This window comes from Macrotis lagotis, chromosome 1 (assembly GCF_037893015.1).
Source record: "Macrotis lagotis isolate mMagLag1 chromosome 1, bilby.v1.9.chrom.fasta, whole genome shotgun sequence".
NCBI lineage: Eukaryota > Metazoa > Chordata > Mammalia > Peramelemorphia > Peramelidae > Macrotis > Macrotis lagotis.
The window spans coordinates 300,519,873-300,540,780 of NC_133658.1; the positions used below are offsets into that span (position 1 = coordinate 300,519,873).

Here is a 20,908-nt window from a genome sequence, read left to right on the forward strand (position 1 = left end):
GAAATTTAATATAATGACAGTCAAAAGAGAGGGTCCCCAACTTCTCTTAGGCTATCAGAGAACTTGAGGAAGTGATAAAATATTGCAGATATGAGTAAAATATGTAAGAACCATCCCTTGGAAAGTACATTCAGAATTTATTATATGATAAAAAGAAAGTGTAAATTGTTATTTCTTTAGTATTGTATTTTTTATTATTTGTTTCACTGATATGAAACTCCTATAAACGTTAACTTCCTCGAGGACAACTGTATGTCCTTTATTTTTTCTTTCCTGTTCCCCATACTTTCCTCAGTCTATACTCAGAATTCAGCCTTTCTTTACAAATAACAGTCTTTTCCCAAAGGACTCTGATTCTTATACGTAAGACATGTCTTTTTTACTGAAGAAGTAAGAAAAGTGAGAAATTAGGGCTGTTCTTAGTGGTCACTTGGCCAGGAAGAATGGGTGGTGGTCTTTCTAAGCCCATAATTTGCACATCAGACACTAAGCTGTGTGACATTCAGTATTGGACTGTCTATAACTTTGGATTTACCTATTGATATGTGTTGAGCTTTTAATTTGAGCATTTTAGAAATAAATCTATACAAATTAAGATAGTGAGTTATAAAGGGTGCACTTTAAGATACCATCATTGATAACCATCATTTCAAGATTATCATTGGAAGGAGGAAAATACTTTTCTTGATTTTATGAGATTTAATTTTCCACCCTTTAATCAGTCACTCAACTAGTAGTCCCTGTGTATTATAAAAGCACCAGTAGCTCTGAATGAGAGTTCAACTTCCTAAACAACTATGTGGGAAATCACTGATACCAAGAAGCTTTGGCTGATTTCACTGGTTCTGTCCTCCACTGGCTTTATCACTGCTTTCACAGGTAAGGGTAAGGTGTTTTATTCTCCCTCCAAAAACATAATAGACACAAAGAGAACTCTTGCTAATGTCTTGGGAGAAAACTAGAAAGACATTTTCTTTTCTTTTTTATTATGAACTTAATTTACAATAAACAAAAGTATTTCAATGAACAAAGAACAAACCCTAACAAGAAAGATTGTATGCAAAATTGTAAATTTCTATTAAATGAGGACTAGTATTGTGATAGAAATTAAAATGTATACTTGGTTTTCTTTGACTTTTCATGGGAAAAAGTTCATATGTGTGTCTGTGTGTGTATGTGTGTGTGCACATGCTTGTGCTCGTATGCTTGTATGTATTTTAATGCAGAATCAGGAGAAAGCTGACCCCTCTAGGCTGATGAATGTTCTACTTAGAACAATCTTTAGTGACTCTGGTTTTGTATTTGTCTAGTGAAAAGTGTCTTTTTAAAAAATCATCATGATAGCTTTCAACATTCCTTTTTTTTTGAATTCCAAAGATTTTATTTTGAGTTTTACAATTTTTCTTCTAATCTTACTTCCCTCCGCCCACCCCCCACAGAAGGCAATCTTTAACATTGGATCCATGGTATACATTGATCCAAATTGAATGTGACGAGAGAGAAATCATATCCTTAAGGAAGAAACATAATAAGAGACAGCAAGATCAGACAATAAGATATCAGTTTTTTCCCTAAATTAAAGGTAATAGTCCTTGGTCTTTGTTCAAACTCCACATTTCTTTCTCTGGATACAGATGGTATTCTCCATTGCAGAGAGCCCCAAATTCTCCTTGATTGTTGCACTGATGGAATGAGCAAGTCCATCAACGTTGATCATTGCCCCCATACTGCTGTTTGAGTGTACAGTGTTTTTCTGCTTCTGCTCGTCTCACTCAGCATCAATTCATTCAAATCCCTTTAGTCTTTCCTGAATTCCCATCCCTCTTGATTTCTAATAGAACAATAGTGTTCCATGACATACATATAACAGTTTGCTAAGCCATTCCCCAATTGAAGGACATTTACTTGTTTTCCAATTCTTTGCCACCACAAACAGAGCAGCTATGAATATTTTTGTACAATTGATGTTTTTACTCCTTTTCTTCATCTCTTCAGGGTATACACCCAGCAATGGTATTACTGGTTCAAAGGATATGCACATTTTTGTTGCCCTTTGGGTATAGTTCCAAATTGCTTTCCAGAAAGGTTGGATAAGTTCACAGCTCTACCAACAAGGTAATAGTGTCCCATATTTCCCACAACCCTTCCAACAGTAATCATTGTCCTTTCTGGTCACATTGGCCAGCCTGAGAGGCAACATTTATTTTTGTAAAACTTTCTCCATCTCTCCTTTCCTTCCCCCATCCCCAACCTGCACAATCATATTAAACATGTTCCCATATTAGACACGCTGTGAAACAAAAATCAGAACAAAAGAGAAAAGCAAAAGAAAGAAAAAGCAAATTAGAAAAGTGAAAATAATGTGCTTGGATTTGCATTTAGACTTCATAGTTCTTTTTTTCTGGATGTGAGTGATATTTTCCATGACAAATCTTTTAGAATTGTCTTTGACCACTGTATTGCTGAGAAGAGCTAAGTTGATCATAGTTGATCATTATACAGTTTTGCTGCTACTGTATTTACAATGTTCTCCTGATTTGGTTCACTTTAGTGAAAAGGTTTTTTAACCAGAAATCTGTGAATTAACTGGTTTTCAAAATACTTTAATAGTAGCACTTAATCATGTTTGTCTTCCTTTGCAATCCTGTACATTTTATTTATATATTTAAAAGCATTATTCTGAGAAGGGTTTCATCTTCATCAAATTGCCAAAGAGGTCCATGTCACAACACAGATTAAGGTCCCATAGTATAGAAAATACTCTGGAATATGAATCACTTAAGGTAACAAAGTTGTCCCTATTATCATAAAGGCAATGTAATCCTTGTGGCAAAGAAAAATAGAAAAATTAACTAACAATAGAATAAATAGAATAGAATAATAACATAAATAGAATAGAATAATAACCTAACAAAAAGGGTCAAAGTGAAATTTCATAGTCCAGATTCTGGTATGTCAGAGTTGGATGGAAGCTTCGAGATGATCTATTTTAGCACTCCCATTCTGCAGTGGAAACTGAGGTCAAGAGGAAAAAAGAGAGAAGGGTAATTCAGTTATAGAGATTGGACCAGAAGCCAGGTGGCTACTCTCATAGCCTTTTCATTATTATTTCATGTTGCCACTTTGCAGAAACTATATTTAAACTACACTTTTGACTTATCTTCCTATTGGACTGTAGTGGTCAACTGTAGTAAAGAAATAGTGAACTGAAGGCCACAGAGTTCTTTTGTGTTAGATCAAGTAGTCCAGAACTAAAAGGAAATAGGTATCAATAAGCAAAGGGATGAGAGGGGTGTATTGGAGAGTTGGGAGAGATTTCTTCCACTAAACAATATGATCTGTCTGGGGCAAAATGATAAAATGATAAAAAGTAAGCAATAAATTGCTTTCTGATCATAAATCAAATGAGAACTAAACTTTGGGACTCAAAGAATACAGTACAGAAAAGTGAGTTCAAAGACATGCTCTGAGCATTATCTTCTGTGAGTGGTCTAGCAAAATAACTGATTAAAATTACTGACAAAAGAAAACTGAAGCCTTTCCCTGAAGTGAAAAGTTTAGTAACTATAACAACCACAGTACATGATCAAGTTCAAAGATTTGGTTGACATTGATTGTTTGAATCAATGCAGCATGATGTGAGGAAAAGAATTTGTGGTAGAACATTATTGAAAGATTTCAGAACACTTGGGATGAAACTTGTCATTCAACTCCTAAAAGAGAGGCAATGAACTCAACATGTAGACTGAGAAATTTTTTTTCAGTTAGAGACAATAGGGGAATTTTTTTTCTACCTGCTTATACATAATTCTAACAGATTTTGTTTTTCTTTCTGTCTCATTCATGGCAGAGGGAGGAGATGGAAGAGAGAGAAAGCAAATTCATATTAATTTAAAAAATCAAAATTAATCAAAATTAATAGGAACAGTTTAAATTATTTTTGTAGGGTTTTTTTTGCAAGGTAATGGGGTTAAGTGGCTTGCCCAAGACCACAGAGATAGGTAGCTATTGTCTGAGACCAAATTTGAACTCAGGTCCTCCTGACTCCAGGGCCAGTGCTCTGTCCACTGCATCACCTAGCCACCCCAATAGTTTAAATTTTGAAAAGAATTGATTGACAAAGCTATTGTCTTTTTGCTGTAGTGGAGATGTTCATCAGCCACAGTAGTAGGTAACAAAGTTTTGGGTGATTCTAAAGATATCTGAATAAATGAAAATTAGTTGCAATAGAGAAGCCACCTTTCATTGGCAAACAGCCCTGGTAGAGCCATTTGATGATACCACGAAACTTGTGTTGGAAAATGCCTTCTACATCCAAAGGAAAAAACTGAAGTCAGAATGCCGATCAACATTTTCACTTTTTAAAATTATTTTATGCTCTTTTTTCTTTCTCATAATTTTTTCCCCATTTTAGTACTGAATCTTATTTTACAATATGAGTAATAAGGAAATATGTTAAGTGGGGTTGTTCATGTATAACTTATATCAAATGAATAATGGCAGGATACTATCATGTCCCAGTTGAATCTTAATTTCATTGCAATAAATGATAATGATATAAATATTTTCATAATTTTTGCTGTGATTATATTTGTATAGTCTTTTTAAGTTTGCAAAATGCTTTATATTTTCTCAGCTCTCCTGCCTGTTCAGACATTACTTTTTAGTTTCTTTTACTAGGTAATCATTGAATCACATCAATCACCTGAATACTAATGTTAAAAATTCCTTGTGAATGTATCCTAGACCTGCCATTTTTTTCATCACTCTTATCAGCTCCTATGCATTCAATTGTTGAATAGTTGTTTCTGCTAGTCCTAACCTTGGTCCTATAATACCAAGAACCCATTGGATGTCCTATAGATATTTATACTTCAACATGCCCTAAATGGAACTGATTATCCCTCAACAATAATCTCTTTTTTCAAATTTTTCCCCTTTCTGTTGAAGACCTCATCATCATCTTTTTAGTGACAGAATTCCCATATCAAATTGGAACCATGATTCTAGTGCTTGTTCCTAGAACTGAATAGGTCAAATAAAACAGATCCAAACTCAGTTCTTTTTCTTTGATCCATAAAGCTTTTAAGGGAAGGGAAGGTAGTCTTTCTCTTCACCAGCTCTGTAAATGTAGGTGATCTTAAATCTCTCTTTCTAAATGCTGTAGAAAAAAAGCCCTAGAGTACCACAGTATGGTCGTTTTAAAGATGCACATTTTTTTAGTTATGAAATCATAGGACAAAGGCTATTACAATGCCTGTACTAAGGGAAGGCAGAATGTCTTCTCCAAGAATCGGGGCCTTGACATCCATATAACTGCCTGCATATTAGGTGATCTGAATATGTTCTAAAGGAAGGAAGGATAAGGAAGCTAAGTAGCATGTGGTGTAAGCCAAGTAGCATACAGTGTATCCAGTTATATATATATATATATATATATATATATATATATATATATATATATATATATATATATACATATATAGTAAAGTGCCATTAGATAACATAGTACTGTACCCAGACACCAGATGTCTTCTGAAAGGTTTCTGAACTCTTAGCTAATCTACTACATTTTTTTCTGCTGGCACTCGAGCTGCCAATAGATTGCATTTCTATCCTTTTCCATACATCTTCAAATCCAGGCTCTATCTGGACCTGGAGACTGTCATCTATGAACAAAAATAGCTTGTTTCAGGAAATCTATTTGGGAAAACTGACCAAAACAAGTCACAATGATCTCTAGCAGAATTTAAACTTTTGGGTCATGGCATCTTTTCTGTTATGTAGCCAGTCCCACTTTAGGGTGACCAAATCTGCAACCCAAGAGTAGTTTAGTGATTTGGCATCAATGAGTGTCAAGTGAGTACATGACAAGGGGCTGATGCCTCTTGGCTCCATATCATAACATAGCCTAAATTTTTTGAGATGGAATGTGTAATTCAACATTCCAAAAAGAGTAGAATTCATCTCTATATCTAATTCATCTAGTACCCATCAGGGCCAAGAAAAATGAACTGCTGATAAATTTTCAATAAATTCAATTGATTAAATGAACAAATGAATTGATTAAAAAAACTACAGGTTTTCCACAGAAAAAAAATAGAGATCATGTGTATCACTATCAAATGGTTTTCTTGTTGCACCTTATGGGATGGTGTAAAACACATTGAACTTACCTTTATGAAACACTGTTTATGTAACCTTGGGCAGGTTATTTGACTCCTATGAATCTGTATTTGTTCATCTATAAAATTCAAATAAAATCTACTACTCATCTTATAAAGGACTATGAACAGAGTGTTCTGAAAATAGTAAAGTTTTATAGAAATGTGATTTATTCTTAGTTATAGCTTCAGATCATTTTCATATCTATGTTCTTTATTGAAATATGAAACAATTCAGTAGACTACTATTATTAACACTAATAGATGAGAAATCTGAAGCCTAGAAAAATAAGTTGTCTAAGCTAAAATTATCCTTCTAAAAACAGGCAGAGCTGCCCATGGTTCCTGATAATCTAATGATTCTCCTTGGTTCTGTTTCCTCCCTGGTGAACCTAATTTCCTTTCTCTCATTGTGGTACAGGGCAATGGCAGCCTTCAATAGTAGTGAACACTGAATTTGGGAAAGTCCAAGGAAAACAAGTAAGACTGCAAGGATTTGGCACACCAATCAATGTTTTCCTGGGTATTCCTTTTGCCAAACCTCCTCTTGGACCTCTGAGATTCAGTCTACCCCAAACTCCAGAGCCTTGCAATTATGTGAAGAACACCACCTCATATCCACCCGTGTAAGTATCAGTTTTCTTGGGAAGGGAGGGATTAAAATTGAGAAAAAAGGTGAAGAATTATGTTCTTATGCTTGGATTAGTTTCTAGTCAAACCATTTAATGATCCTTCATTTTGTCCTCCCCTGGGAAATATTACTGCTTTTTTCTCATTTTCAGCCTTATATCTTAAACCTTATCAGAGACTGGAGGGTTTATTGGAGAAATGCCTCTCATGTTTTCATGTTGGGCTGCTCCTGAGAAATGACATGATTCACCTACTCTGGGAACTTCAGTAAAAATAAATAAATAAATAAATAAATAATGGTTCTATGGCAGCATGGAAACCCAGATAGATGCTGTGTACATTGAATTATTTTCTTCTTTAGAGTCAAATAAAGTCATAGGCACAAAATTCCTAGCAGAATAGCAAATGCCCTTTGCTTCCATTAATGTCATGCCAGTGTCATCCCTAGTTATAAAATTTCTTCATTGCTCTCATGGGGCTCAGAGGATGTGAAGCAGGGTAGTTTGGAACAAAAAGCCTTCAAATAAAAATGAGGATTCTAACTCTGGGTCTGTTACTTTGTAGCTGTAATTCAGTGCAAGTAACCTGACCACTTCTTTTTTCCATTTGCCTTAAAAGGGCACTGTATTGATGAAATGGGGCATTGGCTTTTTTTTTTGGTAATATTATAGGCATTATTTACAATAAAGTATAGAAAAAGAAAAAATATACATTTTAGTACAGTAGGGAAAATAGTGAGGGCCAATCAACCCTAATTATGTTTAGTACAACTCTAGGACCTGATTTTGCATCCGAATGCCCCCTGGAAAATGATAAATATTTCAAAATATTTTTGCTACATTTATATATATATATATACATATATATATATGTATATATATATATATACTTCTCCTTTTCCACTCTTGTTCTTAACACTAGTGAATATTTTATTCATAGATCATCAGAAGTGAAAGAGACCATAGAAAACCATGTATTCTCTACTATCTCATTTTGCTAAAAAGAAAACTTAAGTGACATGTTCAAAGTAAAAATTTTAGTGGAATATAAACTGAAAGAAAATCAAAGAAATGTTCAGTAATTCGTCAAACCTTAATTTCTTTGAAGGGAAACCAGGGGTGGAGAGATGATCTGAATTGTTTTCTCACTCTTATTTATTTCCCATATTCCCTCAGATAAGCTAGTTTCCTTCTAAGGGTCTCTAGTTGTAAAATAAGAATCTTTGACTAAGTAATCACTAAGCTTGACAGCCTCTTACATGTAATTCTGTGACCCCAAATATGCTTTACTAAAATGCTGATGAAAAGGAATGATTTTCTCATATTTCATTGCACAGATGTACCCAGAACCCTGTTGCATCAATGTACTTTAGAAATTTCTTTCTCTTAAGGAATGAAAGCATCTCATTGATGTTTTCTGAAGATTGTTTGTACTTAAATATTTACATGCCAGCTGACCTGACTAAGGAAACTAACTTACTGGTAAGAAGCCTAGGGCAGGGGTTGGCTATGATTAGGAATCAATAGATTAATCATGGTTACCTCTTGTTTCTATAGCACTAGACATCTGGAAACAGCGCTTTGTCTGGAGGGAGTAGTAATAGTTGAAATCTCCCATGCCCAGTGGTTAAACTTTACGACCTTAGAAAAGTCATTTAGTTTAATCTATTTCGCTTCAGTTTTCCTCAGTGATAAGCTAGGAGAGGATTGCAAAGTGTATCTGGAAGACAACAATAAATAGTGAAATAATAAAATAAAACAGTTTTTTAAGTGGTCTCCTTATTTAGCCTTCTTCGTATTCCAATTCTTTTGCCACATTCAACTGAAGTCCTCATATTCTTAAAACTCAGATGTGACCCTATCACTTCCTTGCTATTTTATCAGTACTACTACTAATAATAACACCCCCTCATGGAGTTATGAGGATCAAATGAGATCATTTTGTAATTCTATCTTTCTGACTTTATTGATGCCCATTAAGGTACTCTCCAGATCAGTCAAAATAGCCTTTGAATTTTTCTTTACACATGAATTGCCATCTTCCACCTCAATGTCTTTACACAGACTTATCTCTACCTCAAAGAATCCCTAGTTATCTTCAAAGTTGCACTCAAATACCACCTCCTCCTAAATGAGATTTTTCCTAATTTCCCCAGTTCCTAATGCTTTTCTAAAAAAGTTGTCTTTAATCTATTTAACATATATATATATATATTTACATACATATGTGTGATCTTGTATGTCAGAATGTAAGCGCCTTGGAGGGGAACTGATTTTGTCTTGGTTTTTCTACTATAAGGCAAAGGGGGCAACTAGGTGGCACAATGGATAGAGCACTGACCTTGACGTCAGGATGACTGGAACTCAAATCCATCCTCAGACACTTGATATTTACTAGCTGTGTGACCCTGGACAAGTCACTTAACCCTGATTGCCTCGAATTCTGGGCCATCTCCATTTGACCTGATTCTTATCTGGTCACTGGACTCAGATGACTCTAGAGGCGAAAGTGAGACTGTTGACATAACACAGCACCCCCTCACTCAAATACAATTCAAGTGCTCATCATGACATCACCTCCCTTGATGTTATCGTCTTTTTGAGAACAAAGGTTAGACATCACAAGGTACAATCTGATTCATAGTATATGCTTAATAAATATTTGTTGGATTGGTTGTCTTATATTTGCAGTATACCTTCACAAATATTCTTCCCTTTATTGAATGAATGAATGAAAAAAGTATTTCCATGGAGTAACATGGGGTCAAAATGTCAGAGCTAAAGATGACTTTAAGGATCACAATCTTTGCACCAATTTAGAATTTAGAAAAGGAAATTAATTTGCCTTGGATCACAAAGCAAGGTAGTGATATAGTATGCCCTTGAATGTAAGTCTCTTGATCTCTATTCAAGGACCCTTTCTACTATATCATACCTCTTCCCTAAAAAGGGCTTATAAAATGTTTATGGTCTGAGTAGTTCAGACATTCACTTTCTGAGGTTTCTCTTAATTTAGAGTTCTTTGATCAAAACAATTTTCCTCCTTATTTTTCAGATGATGGTGTGGATCCATGGAGGGGACTTGAGATTGGGTGAGGCTTCAACTTATGATGGGCTGGCCCTCTCCACCCTAGAGAATGTGGTGGTGGTGAGCATTCAGTACCACTTGGACATCTTCGGGTTCTTCAGGTAAGATCTGGAGTTCAGAAATTCAAATGATACCAACAAGTTGTGTGAACCTGTCCTTAGTATTCTCATTTTTGAAGTTCTCTGATTCTTTTAAAGTCTGATATTTGAAAAGCATGAATTTAATGAACTCACCCTGACAAAGAATATTTCTATTTCCTGCAGCAACTTTCCTGGAACCTGTAATATATATGTCTGTGTGTGTGTGTGTTTGTGTGTGTGTATGTATGTATTTGTTGTATTACTTTTATCATGTAAGTTTTCAGGGCCTGAGGTAAGGACTGTGCCTGTTGTACTGTGAGCATGTAATTAGTACCAATGTCACTTGTCACCCTCTGGTTGGTCCTTTGTTGTCAGAGGGTATCAGTTGATATCTGTCCAATCTATCAAGGTTGGACTGAAGACACTTTATGTATTCATTCATTCCTTTTGTACATATTGAGTCCTTTCTATGTAAAAACCATACAATTCAAATGAACAAACATTTATTAAAAATGACTAGCATGCTCACCATTCATTATGAAGTTGGACACAGTTAGTCATGGAGGTAATCTTGTTTATAGTCTAATGGTAGGAAAGTTAAAAATAATGGGGAGGTAGAGGTATAAACATCTTATGAGAAATTTGAGAGGGAAAGTCCTTTTTCATTTATGAGAGAAGAATGTCCAGGGAAGGTTTATGCAGGAGGGGTGAGTCCATTGCTGGCATGGGTGATATGTGAATAAAGTCAAGAAGAGAGAAGCCAGGATGAGAAAGTGGGATATAGTATAATAAGGTTGAACTGAATCAGAGAATATATAAAGGGGAATAATTTGAGAAAAGTCTGGTCAGGTAGACCAGTATCAGTTTTTCTGTAGTCTTGGCCAGGAGTTCATTTTTTTAATTGATATGTTATTTTTTCAAGGGTATATTCTGAAAGTTTTTTCCACATCCATCTATATGCATATGGATATTTTTTAAGTTACAAAATTTCCTTCCACCCTCTCTTCCCACCTCCCTCCCCTCAGCAGAGAACAGTCAGGTTAACATTGTACATATACATTTTTGATAAACATGTTTACAGATAAATCAAACTTGGTATGAAGAATTAGGATTAAGGGAAAGAGATACATAAGAGATAATTTTTATAAAATTTTTATCCAATTCTGAAGGGTTTTGTTTTTGTTTTGTTTTGTTTTGTTTTTCTTCCCCTGGATGGGGATTGTCCATAGCCCATCTAATATGGTTGTCCTAGCTCTCTGAACTGCAGAGGGGAGCTACTTCTGTTAAGACGGATCATCTCACAATGTTGATGTTGATGTGTACATTGTTCTCTTTGTTCTGCTCCTTTCATTCACCATCAGATCCTGCAAGTCATACCATGCTTCTCCATAATCTGACATTTATGTTTTTTTTAAAGAACAATAATATTCCATTGTATTCCTGTACCACAACTTGTTCAGCCATTCCCCAATTGATGGGCATCTCCTCAATTTCCAATTCTTTGCCACTACAAAAAAGAGCTGCTACAAATATTTTGCAACATGTGGGACTTTTCCTATTTTTTATGACTTTTTCTGGATATAGACCTAGAACTGAAATTGCTGGGTCAAAGGGAATGAACATTTTTATTGCCCTTTGGGCACTGGTCCATATTGCTCTCCAAAGTGATTGGATCATTTCAAAACTCCACCAGCAATACATCCTTGTCCCACAACTTCTCCAGTATTGATCATTTTTCCTTTTTTCTCTTCTTAGTCAATCTGATGGGTGTGATGTAATACCTCATAGTTGTTTCATTCTGCATTTTTCTAATCAATAATTATTTGGAGCATTTTTCATATATTTATATATGTATATATATATATATATATACATATATACATATATATTTTCATTTGAAAACTGTTCCTATTCTTTGACCATTTGTCAATTGGGAAATGACTTGTAACCTTATAAATTTGATATAATTCTCTCTATATTTTAGAAATGAGACCTTTAACAGAACTCCTAGCTGTAAAATTTCTCAGCTTCCTGCTTTCCTCCTAATTTTGGCAGAATTGATTTTATTAGTGAAAAAGCTTTTTAATTTAATATAGTCGAAATAATTCATTTTGCAGTTTATAATGTAGTCTTTTTCTTGTTTGTTCATTAAATTTATCCCAATCCTGTGCCCATTTTGACCTTATTTTGATTTAGGATATGAGATGTGGGTCTATGTCTAGTTTTTTCTGAACTATTTTCCAGTTCTCCCTACCTTTTTTTCAAATAGTGAGTTCTTATCCCAGAAACTGATGTCTTTGGATTTGTCAAACAGTAGATTGTTGTAATCATTTACTACTATTTCTTTTGAACCTATCCTAATCCACTGATCCATTCCTCTATTTCTTAACCAGTACCAGGCAGTTTTGATGAGTGCCACTTTATAATATAGTTATAGATCTGGTAGAGCTAAGCCACCTTCCTTTATATTCTTTTCATTAGTTCAGTTGCTAGACTTGACCTTTTGCTGCTCCAGATGAATGACTATTTTTTTTTACCTTGGTAAAGTAGTTGCGTGGTAATTTGATTGGTATGACATTGAATAAGTAATTTAATTTGGGTAGAAATTTCATTTTTATTATATTAGCTTGACTTAACCATGAGCAACTGTCATTTTTCCATTTATTTGGATCTGACTTTGTTTCGGTGAGAAGTACTTTATAATTGTGTTCATACAGTTTCCGGATTTGTCTTGGGAGGTAGATTCCCAAGTATTTAATGTTGTCTATAATTGCTTTAAATGTAATTTCTCTTTCTATCTCTTGCTTTGGGGCTTTGTTTTTTCATATATAGAAATGCTGATGATTTATGTGGGTTTATTTTATATCCACTACTTTGTTGAATTTGTTAATTGTTTCAAGGAGCTTTTTTAGTTGATTTTCTTGGGTTCTCTGAGTATACCATCACATCATCTGCAAAAAGAGAGACCTTTGCTTCCTTATTGCCAATTCTTATTTCTTCAATTTCTTTTTCTTTTTTTATTGCTAAAGCTAGCATTTCTAATAGTATGTGGAATAGTAATGGTGATAATGGGCATCCTTGCTTCATTCCTAATTTTATTGGAAGTGCTCTGAGTTTATTTCTATTGCATATAATATTTGTTGATGGTTTTAGATAGATACTAATATTTTAAGGAAAAATTTATTCCTAAGCTTTCCTAATGTTGTTTTTTCTTTTGTTTTGGTTTGGTTTTTGCAAGGCACTGGGGTTAAGTGATTTGCCCAAGGTCACACAGCTAGATAATTATTAAGTGTATGAGGCCGCATTTGAACTCAGGTCCTCCTGACTCCAGTGCCGGTGCTCTACCTACTGGCCACCTAGCTGCCCCAGCTTTCTAATGTTTTTAATAGGAATGAATGTTGTATTTTATCAAAGGCTTTTCCAGCATCTATTGAGATAATCATATGATTTCTGTTGGTTTTGCTATTGATATGTTCAATTATGTTGAGTATTTTTCCAATATTGAACCATTCCTGCCTATCTGATATAAATCTTACCTGACCATGGTGCATTTTCCTAGTAATAACTTGCTGTATGTAGACTCATTGCTAAAAATTTATTTAAGATTTTTGCATCAATATTCATTAGGGAGATTGGCCTATAATTTTCTTTGTCTGTTTTTTTTCTTCCTGGTTTGGGTATCAACACCATGTTGCTGTCACAAAAGTAATTTGACAGGAGCTGACGTTTTAGGAAAAAGGGAATCACTAAACTATTTTTGGTAGAGGATAGTCATGGCCTTAGGGAATTATTCAAAATATTATTCAACTATGCACAAAGGGAAACAAAAATGTGCATATCCTTTGATCCAGCAATACCACTACTGGATCTATACCCTGAAGAGATGATGAAAAAGGGTAAAAACATCACTTGTGCAAAAATATTCATAGCAGCCCTGTTTGTGGTGGCAAAGAATTGGAAATTAAGGAAATGTCCTTCAATTGGGGAATGGCTTAGCAAACAGTGGTATATGTTATGTCATGGAACACTATTGTTCTAATTAGAAACCAGGAGGGATGGGAATTCAGGGAAGCCTGGGGGGATTTGCATGATCTGATGCTGAGTGTAGACGAGAAGAACCAGAAAAACACGGTACATCCTAACAGCAACATGGGGGCAATGATCAACCTTGATGTACTTACTCATTCCATCACTGTAACAATCAGGGTCAATTTGGGGCTCTCTGCAATGGAGAATACCATCTGTGTCCAGAGAAAGAATTGTAGAGTTTGAACAAAGACCAAGGACTATTACATTAAATTTGGAAAAAACCCTGATATCTTATTGTCTAATCTTGCTAACTCTTATAATTTGTGTTTCTTCCTAAAGGATATGATTTCTCTCTCATCACACTCAATTTGGATCAATGTATACCAAGGAAACAATGTAAAGACTGATAAATTGCCTTCTGTGGGGGATGGGGGAGGGAAGTAAGCTTAGGGGAAAATTGGTAAAACTCAAATAAAATCTTAAAAAAAAAAGAAAATATTCAAACAGTAGTATGGGAGGTGGATGATGAAGCAGATTGCCTGGTGTCATTGGGTTTTATTTTTGTCTGTTTTTCATTTCACAGAATGAACCAAGTACCGAAAATATTGAATGCTAGTGGAATACAAGGTCTTAACAGTTCTGACTAAGAAAGAATAGTTTTAAGTAAAGCCAAATGCACTTTTCTATATGTTCCAGGCCAGTTAAATTTATACAGACCCACCAATAGATTGTTCACCAAGTAGTGAACTGTGGTTCAGAGGGTTTATAATTCATGTTTATGGTAAAAATATTCACATCTTTGGAAATCCAAGTTCTTTTGAAATGTGGTTCATCAGAGTATGACCTATTTAATATTTGTGTTCCTCCAAATTCTATTTAGAAATAGAAATTGTCAAAGAAGTATCATGATTTTGGAGTCAGAGGACATGATTTCCAACTACTTCTGCATTCAAATATGAACTCATTCATTTACTTTCTGTGAAACTTTGGCCAAAACAATTCTGTCTTACTCAGGTTCTTCAATCATAAAGTGAGGAGGTTGAACTAATTGAGCTCTGAGGTTGCTTCTAACTATAAATCAGTAATTTCATTGGCTTATTCAGTAGGTTTTCATTTGCTCAAAATCATAGTTCATGAACTCCCACTAATGTATTTTATTTACTAGTCAATAAGAGGATAGTCAATCCAAAAGAAAGATATTTAAGAGATTATCTTGCTTACTTCCAAGTTCATTTCAATTACCACCTGCTTCGTGGTTATCTTCATTTGATTTGTACATTTTTGAACATTTATTTTACATATGGATTAACTAATACAATTCAATCTCTCTGGAATAGGAACTGATTTGTTTCTGGTGCCTGGGACATCATATTTGCTTAACAATTGTTTGCTGAATTAATAGATGCTACATCTTAGCTGGGTACACCATTGTCTTTGAAGAGCGACATGTCTCTAGTTTTAACTGGACTTAGTGTTGTCTCCGCTTGACAACTCTTCCATGCATATGGTTGCAGAATTATATATAAATACATATACATATATATATATTTCTATGATATACCAAATTTTATCTTTTCAATATCATTTGCTAGGTTGCTCCCACCTAATAAGATGAAGTAGCTAAAAATTCTCTACCTGATAAGAGCATACTCATTTTCCTTATGTATTTAGTCAATGAACTTCCATACTTAGCCAGACAATCAACAAAAACCAACAGAATGTCCCCAGGATAAGATCAATTCTATAATTATAAGTTGATGATGAGGATGAGGGTGCTTGTCCTTCATTCTTGAAGAGGACCATAATGTCCAGGAGGTGAGGCCATGCATGACATGCATAGGAATTTGATTTGAGTGAGGGGGTGCTATCACTAATCTTACTTCTCTGGAGTCATCTGGGTACAATGGCTGGATATGAAACAGGATGACTGTATATATCCATGGATATAAGGCAATAAGTGTTAAATGACTTGTCCAAGGTCACACAGCTAGCATATGTCTTAAGTTGCATTTAAACTCAGGTTTTCCTGATTTAGGGTTGACATTTTACCCACTAGCTTTGGTCAGAAAGCCCATCATTTAACAACCATTCCCCTTTTTTTTCAACCTATCCAGTCATCTATTTATCTCCTTTTCTTTCCCTTGAAGCACTGGAGATGAACATGCTTTGGGGAACTGGGGTTGCTTAGACCAAGTGGCAGCCCTACACTGGATTCAGAAGAATATTGCCAACTTTGGAGGAGACCCGAGCTTAGTGACCATCTTTGGTGAAGCATCAGGAGGTTTTAGTGCTTCAGCATTGGTGAGATTTCAAAGTACCTTGCTTTGATCGATCCATGGGTTCTTTCATTGTTTCTGAACTCAAAACAGAAGCCCAAGCTTCTGGTATAAAAAGAGACTTTAGTTCTTCAAACAATATGCAATGATCATATGTGATTCAAAATAGTGGACATATTTACTTACCATATAGTAGAATATGACTTAAGTAGAGAGATCTATGGGGGTATAGAATGTACTCATTTTTCAAAATGATATACTTTTATATTAATAATAGCAACAACTTTCATTTTTAGAATACTTTAAAAATGTTTTCCTTACAGATTCCATAATAAATAGGTAATATATGCATTATTCCTCTTATTTTTAAAGATAAGAAAACTGAGATGCAGATGTAGTGGCTAAAATCTCACTGTCATGAAGTCTCAATGGGATTCATTCCCATGTCTCTAGATTCCAGATCCAGTGTTCTTTCCATGTACTCTAGGTAGTTCAGAGTATCATCAAAATCTACATAATTTTTCCTTAAGTCAGCTCAAATAAACTTTATAAAATTAGCCCACTCTTGACCATATTTTATTTGATTTCACTAAGGCTTTTGAATCATGCTGTAAGGAATCATTTTGCATCTGAGACAAGGCTTTGAATCAATATTTTAAAAAAGATTGGGGTGGGGGAGAGGAAACAAAAAATAAACTTTGGGGAAGGAACATTCTGGTACATTTATTACAACAAGCATTTTTAAAATTTAGGCAGAACTATAATGGAGTGTGATAAGCTGGGGAAGGGAGTGTTCCCTCTGCTATTTTCTTAATTTGACTGTTTTTTAGGTAGATTTCAGGCAGAGCTCAGTTCTATGATTTCATTAGTAATATGAACTCCTGATGTGGAAAAAATGTAAATTAGTAATTGTTCTGTAATTTATGGTCTTAGAAAACTCCTTGAAGAGATTGACAATTAAATCATTTGTCCAGGGTCACACAATCAGTGAGTGTTAAGGGAAAAACTTGTACTCCAAGGTTGACCTTCCATATATTATATCAGCCCCTTTCTCACTGACCCTGCCTTTATTTTAGCTAATTATTTTAGTAACTAAGTGCTAAATCCAGTTTTTTTTAAAATTTAGCAAATGAAGATAGGGTTTGTCAGCATCCTTTAAATCCTCCAAAGCCATGGTTGCTCTACCCTAGTTACAACTGTGGGGGTGAATTATAATTTCATTTCCATCTGCTGTTCTCTCAGGTTCTGTCTCCTTTGTCCAAGAATCTCTTTCATCGAGCTATTTTGCAGAGTGGAGTTGTCCTTTCCAAAGATTTGTTTACTAACAACATCAAACCAATTGCTGAGGTAGGCTCTTAACATTTCAAACACTTGACTGCATTGAAGTGGTCAAGCTACAAAGGACATTAGAGGTCATCTATTTTAACCACTTCATTTTCCTTAAGAATTGAGATCCTGTAACTCTTTTCTGATGACAAACGAATTGAAACTTGAAGGGATGCCCATCAACTGGGGAATGGCTTAAAAAATTGTGGTATGTGATTACGATAGAATCCTATTTTGTCATGGGAAATGATGAGCAGAATGCTCTCAGGGAAACATGGAAAGTCCTACATGAGCTGATACAGGATGAAATAATATATGTACAAAGTAAGAGCACAAGTATAAGGTGATCAGTTGTGAATGGTTTAGCTTTTCTCAGTTATACGATGATTCAAGATAACTCTGAAGGACTTGTGTAGAGTGCTATGTATCCTCAGAGGAAGAACTGGTGGTATGTGCATACATATTGAAGTATGCTTTTTACTTTATTTTTCTTGAGGGTTAATTTTTTAGGTTTATGTTTTCTTTCACAAAATGACTATTATGTAATTTTTGCATGACCACACATGTATAATTTATATCAAATTCCTTTCCTTCTCAATGGGGGGGTAAAAGTGAGAAGGGAAGAAGAGAGAATTTAGAAATTAAAGTTTTAAAAGTGAATGTTGAAAGTGTTTACATGAAACTAGGGAAAATACAATACTAGATAAGAAAAGAATGGAGGACCTGAGTAGGGAGGTGACTTCATGTCACATAGAAAGCAAGGGACAGAGTCAGGATTTGAAGTCAAGTCCTCTGACTTTAGATTTACTGCATTGTTTTCCACACTATGTTATTAAAAAGTCATACATATAGTGCTTTGTATATAATTATTCTACTCTATTAGCTACTAGGCTAAAATATCCCGTTATATTTTGATATAGAAAATTGCAGCTTTTACAGGATGTAAAACAACTACATCAGCCATCATGGTTCATTGTATGAGGCAGAAGACAGAGGATGAGATCTTGAACATAACTGAGGAGATAGTAGGTGACCTTAAAGTCCTTATTTCTTGCCCCTTTAGTAACTTTCACTGTAAGTGGTTACTTCAGGCTCAAATTTCCCCCATGCAGTATGAATGAATTTTTATGGTCAATATTCTATGATTTCTGGAATGATAAGTAACCATGGTTTTTGTTGTTTTATTGGAAATTTTTTTTTTGCCAGAATACTAGTTGTATTGTTAGGAGTATATGTTATGGCTTATAAGAAGGCCAGCAAAGAATTTGTCTCCTGTATTACAATTTGCATACCATTTGGAAGCTTTCTACTTTTGCTAACTGGATGCTAGGTTTGGTTGTTTATATGTTGAAGATTTAAAGTACTACAATCTAGCGGCGGCTAGGTGGTGTAGTGGACAAAGCACCAGCCTTGGAGTCAGGAGTACCTGGGTTCAAATCCGGTCTCAGACACTTAATAATTACTTAGCTGCATGGCCTTGAGCAAGCCACTTAACCCTGTTTGCCTTGCAAAAAAAAAAACCTAAAATAAAATAAAGTACTACAATCTGTATCTATATTTTGATACAGTATGAAAAAAAGTCTTGCTAATCTCATCCTAGTTATAGCTACAATTTTCACAAAGGTCCCTCCAACAGACTCTACTTGATTTGACAATCACCTGAGATATGATCTGGGAAATGAATTTCTGTATTTCATTTATGATTTTGTCATGTCTCAGTATAAGGGTCTAGGCAAGAAAGCCATTTGATTTTCCCTCAATTCACATATCTTAGAGAATTTATTCTTTAAAAAAAAAAACATTATCCCTTAAGGCAGGGGATAATGGCCTATGTATCCTGGAGCCATAGAGAGTCTCAGGTGTTAAGGCTTTCCCTGAAGAGAGGGATATTTACCATATCAGTTATTTCTTTCTCCATGAAGTCATCCTAACCCTGGATTAAGATTTTATCCACATATGAAGGGCTAAATATAGCCTTGGAATGACCTTTCAATTCCCAAAATTAAAATTAAAATGATGTTAGACAAATGAAGCAAAGATGTTTATTAGACCTACAATGACTTTTACGTTTCCTTCAATTCTTTACTTTCCACATGTGGTACTATTTTGTTAGCAAGGAATCTAGGGAGAGTGTAGAGATTGTAGTGAAATACATACAATTACAGGGGAAATGAATTATGTTGAAAAACAGTTATGAAAATATTTTGAGTACTTAAAATAATGTTGGAACTCTTTCTACATGAATGTCAGCAACATGAGCATAGTCTGCACCAAATACAATCTTTATTTTAGGCATACTGAATAGATAGTGCTATCCTCTTTTCTCCATTTTCTCTCTTGGAATGGAGGTCAAGTATTGTATGAGGCAGAGATAGTCTATGAAAGATTAGATTTTTAAGAACTTGGAATAAAAGGAACCACCACTCATTTCTAGGATAGTTTGTCTTACCTGTATTTTCTTCCAAAGGCCTATGATGAGTTAGGGGTAAATAAGAGAGAGAAGCACTTGAGGTAGTGGTTCCTGTAATTCTCTTTGTGACTTTTACATCTAGGCATTGCCAGGCGATGTGGTAGACCAGATACCTATAAACTTTGTACTTCTTTCCTGAGCACCTTCTTGAGAACACTATGAGAATGAAGCTGATGATGAAGTGAATTAGCAAGATCAGTTCTTTCTGGGAAATTTCTCTCAGTGCATTCTATTTTTTTTTCCTTCACAGAAATTTCAACAATTGGCTTTTAACGGAGATCCCACAAAGGTAAATTATCTTTGTTATTTTGATTTTAACTTTTTGATTCCTTTAAGTTAGTTAACACTTAAGCTAGTAAACACTTAAGTTCATAGATACCAGGTTAAGAAACCCTATTAAGGCTTTATGTAACTTTTTTATTCCTACTATCCTAAAGTCTCTGCCAAAATAGTTCTATAGTAGAGGATGCCAGAAATACTTTTTAAAATTCATACCAGATAATTTGAAGTAAAAAAAAATACAAAAAACATTCTCGACTAGAGAACCATTTTAGGTGAGTCAAGGATGCCCTACAGAAACTCTCAGAGATGAGGCCGAGGCTCTGGGCAATTAAGTTTATTCTTACAAATCTCTACCACTCTTTGCATACCCTGTGAAACAACTGCAATTACAACAGAAGACTTTTATGTTACGTTAATTAGTGACTGGAAAATATCTAGTTTCTTGTCCATTTGAAATTCCAAGTCTTGTTGATTCGATTTAATAGAAATTACAGATCATCCTAATCCTACTTCTCTTATCATCTTTACTACAAAGTTAGTCATCCTTGTAGGTAGATTAATGTA

General features: G+C 34.7%; 1 protein-coding gene across 1 annotated transcript; it reads left to right on the forward strand.

Moving 5' to 3' along the window:
• Positions 1-797: 797 nt before the first annotated feature.
• On the forward strand, positions 798-20,201 carry LOC141494381 (putative inactive carboxylesterase 4). The gene is made up of 8 exons (XM_074195548.1): positions 798-879; positions 6,586-6,790; positions 8,131-8,275; positions 9,849-9,982; positions 16,138-16,291; positions 17,509-17,613; positions 18,513-18,617; positions 20,145-20,201. Exons 1-8 carry the CDS (start codon positions 798-800, stop codon positions 20,199-20,201), a joined length of 987 nt encoding a protein of 328 aa, XP_074051649.1.
• Positions 20,202-20,908: the final 707 nt, after the last annotated feature.